Genomic DNA, 2,500 nt, shown 5'->3' on the forward strand with positions numbered 1-2,500 from the left:
CACTACAAATAGAAATGTTTTCTTTGGAAAGAAAACATAAAGGTAAACATATAGGGCCAGCACCCATGAATTACCCAGGGGCCCAGGTTCTTGATGCCCCTGGGTACAGTTATTAGGAGTCTTTATCAGATCTAAATTATATAAATAAGCTCTCCTAAAGGAATTCCCTTGATAACTACAGCCATGACCTGGAGGTAGAAGAAGCATTCCAATGCATAATATAGACCATGTTCTTTGGAGTAAGTATCACCATATTTAGGTGAAATAAGCTGATGATATACAGTACAAAATGATGCTATGCTACATGATATCAGTGGACAAATTACCTCTAAAAAGATCATCTAAATAAGTTAAACTAATTATATTTTGCAAAAGTAAAAGTGCAGTAATTCTAGTGCAGTGAAGTTTAATCATTAATGTGTACATTTGTCACACATTCATACATTTGAAATTCAAATGCTAAATCAGTTATCTCATTAGATCCCGGTAAACTTAAATTTAACTTCACAAAGTAATCCACCAGTACATACCTGACAACACATATAAGAAAAAAATTGTGATTATTTACTTACCAGTGGAGGACTTTTTCTTGGAACTGGCAACATCACTTTCATTATCCTTGACCTCATTGTCTGTCTCTTCTGATTCATCATCGTCATCATCATCCTCATCATCATCTTCCTCTTCACTTTCTTCTTCTTCTTCATCAGCAGCTTTGGATAATCCCTTAACATCTTTGCACTTATCTGTCTTTTCCTTAGTCTCCTCAGTGTCTCTCTTTGTGTTACCTTCCGCACTACCTTCAGCTGTATTATTTTTGTTCCCTGTCGCTTCCTCTTCCTCATCATCTTCCTGATCATACTCTGAGTCTTCATCACTCTCCTCCTCATCGCTGTCCTTCTCCTGTCTATTAATTCTTCTTGCTTCCATCAGCTGTCTAAACTTGAAACTTTCTCCTCTCAAAATACCAGTTGTCTTCCCTGCCTTGGCCTTCTGCTCCTCCTCCGCTTTTGTGATTTCCTCTAGTTCTTCTGGACGTCGTTTCTCAGTCATTCGTCTCTTCATCTTCTCACTTTGTACAGTTTTTTTGCTTGGTTCTTCCTCCTGGTCTTCAGTGTTTGCACGAATGCAAGCTGGTGCAAGGCCCCCTCCTTTGGCGCGTCCCTTTGTCTTACGAGCCTTTTTCTCTTCTTTCTTCTTCTTCTTCTGGTGGTGCTTAGAAACATTGTTGTTGCTGGACTGTCTCCCAAAGCAATCCAGTAAGCTTTCATCATCCGAAGGTGACGTCTTCTTTGGTTTACCCTACAAGTAAGGCACATTAGTTTCAGTAAACTTCTGAGGGATAAATATCAGCATTTCAAGCCAGAATCTGTTGCTATAAAAAAAATATATATATTTATCACTTTGAGCACATCAGTCACTATATTAACAACCAGTAGTAAACTAATATTATTTAATTGTAAATCCCCATTGTAAAGTTACAGAATCAGTAAAATGGCAGTAAAAGAGTAAGATCATCTTTTTCATTAGAATGACTTCCCCCTTGTTAACATATAAGTTAGCAAAAAGATCTGTTACAACTTATCTAATGAAATGAAAATCCAGCACTTACCTTTTCTTCATTAATGGGGAGCGAAAGATCCATGAATGGCTCAAACACTTGTGATGACCAGTGACACTCTTCACAGAAGACTGTAAAGGAGAAAGATGTAAATGAGACAAATCATGTCTACTGTATAATATAGACAACATTTCTCAAAACTGTAAAAGCAAAAAGTTGCTCTTTCTAACCTACATGGGCATAGGCCCTTCTTACGAACTAAAATAGTGGTAAAAAAAGAACCAACGGTACTAAAATTGCCACATTAATTCACCTGTGCTGATGAGATGCCCTCCAAAGATGTGATCAACTAAGGTGTGAGTTGCCTGCTTGCCATAGCCCTTGATCATGGTCTTGAGCCTTGGACTCACTGTGTTTGGGTCAGTCTTCTCTGAGAGAGCAAAGGCCTTGAGAATGGCCCTCTTTGCTCTTAGGATTTCCTCATTACGTATAGCATCCAGGAGGCAGCGGAGGAGTTCGTGGGCATCTTGCTGTTCATATCCTTGGAACTGTGTGCTTTTCTTGCATATCTGCATTAAGAGATATTTTTCATCATTAATCTACTGGTATGCCTCTTAATTATTCACAAATGTTTTATATGTTAATGTGTCTAAAATAAAAAAGGGAAAGAACTGCCTTTGATTCTATCTTTTGGAGTTTACAGTGAAAAACAATAAATCAAAGTAAATCAAACAGACAGCAAAGTTTTTTTTGTTTTGTTTTTGATGGAACAACAGCCACCAAGATAAAAAAAAAAAAAAAAAAAGTATTATAGAACTCTAACTGCAGAAATACATCCAGTCCTTCAAATTGACATTTCTTCCATTATATATTTAAACATTTATCTATTTATTTATATAAACATACACAACTAAAGTAAGTTTTGATTATTTTTTTTAC

The 2,500-nt window shown here is 36.6% G+C and overlaps 1 protein-coding gene across 3 annotated transcripts in view; it reads right to left on the reverse strand.

The window, feature by feature from the left end:
• Window positions 1-2,500, reverse strand: part of LOC125036372 (ubiquitin carboxyl-terminal hydrolase 16-like) — a 34,885-nt gene that overhangs the window by 25,030 nt on the left and 7,355 nt on the right. For all 3 annotated transcript variants that reach the window (XM_047628959.1, XM_047628958.1, XM_047628960.1), the window contains exons 6-8: window positions 1,875-2,130; window positions 1,613-1,692; window positions 573-1,302 (exon numbers count right to left, since the gene is read on the reverse strand). In XM_047628959.1, coding sequence (XP_047484915.1) covers window positions 573-1,302; window positions 1,613-1,692; window positions 1,875-2,130 — 1,066 coding nt within the window. The remainder of the gene's footprint in view (window positions 1-572; window positions 1,303-1,612; window positions 1,693-1,874; window positions 2,131-2,500) is intronic.

Source organism: Penaeus chinensis, chromosome 21 (genome assembly GCF_019202785.1).
Source record: "Penaeus chinensis breed Huanghai No. 1 chromosome 21, ASM1920278v2, whole genome shotgun sequence".
NCBI lineage: Eukaryota > Metazoa > Arthropoda > Malacostraca > Decapoda > Penaeidae > Penaeus > Penaeus chinensis.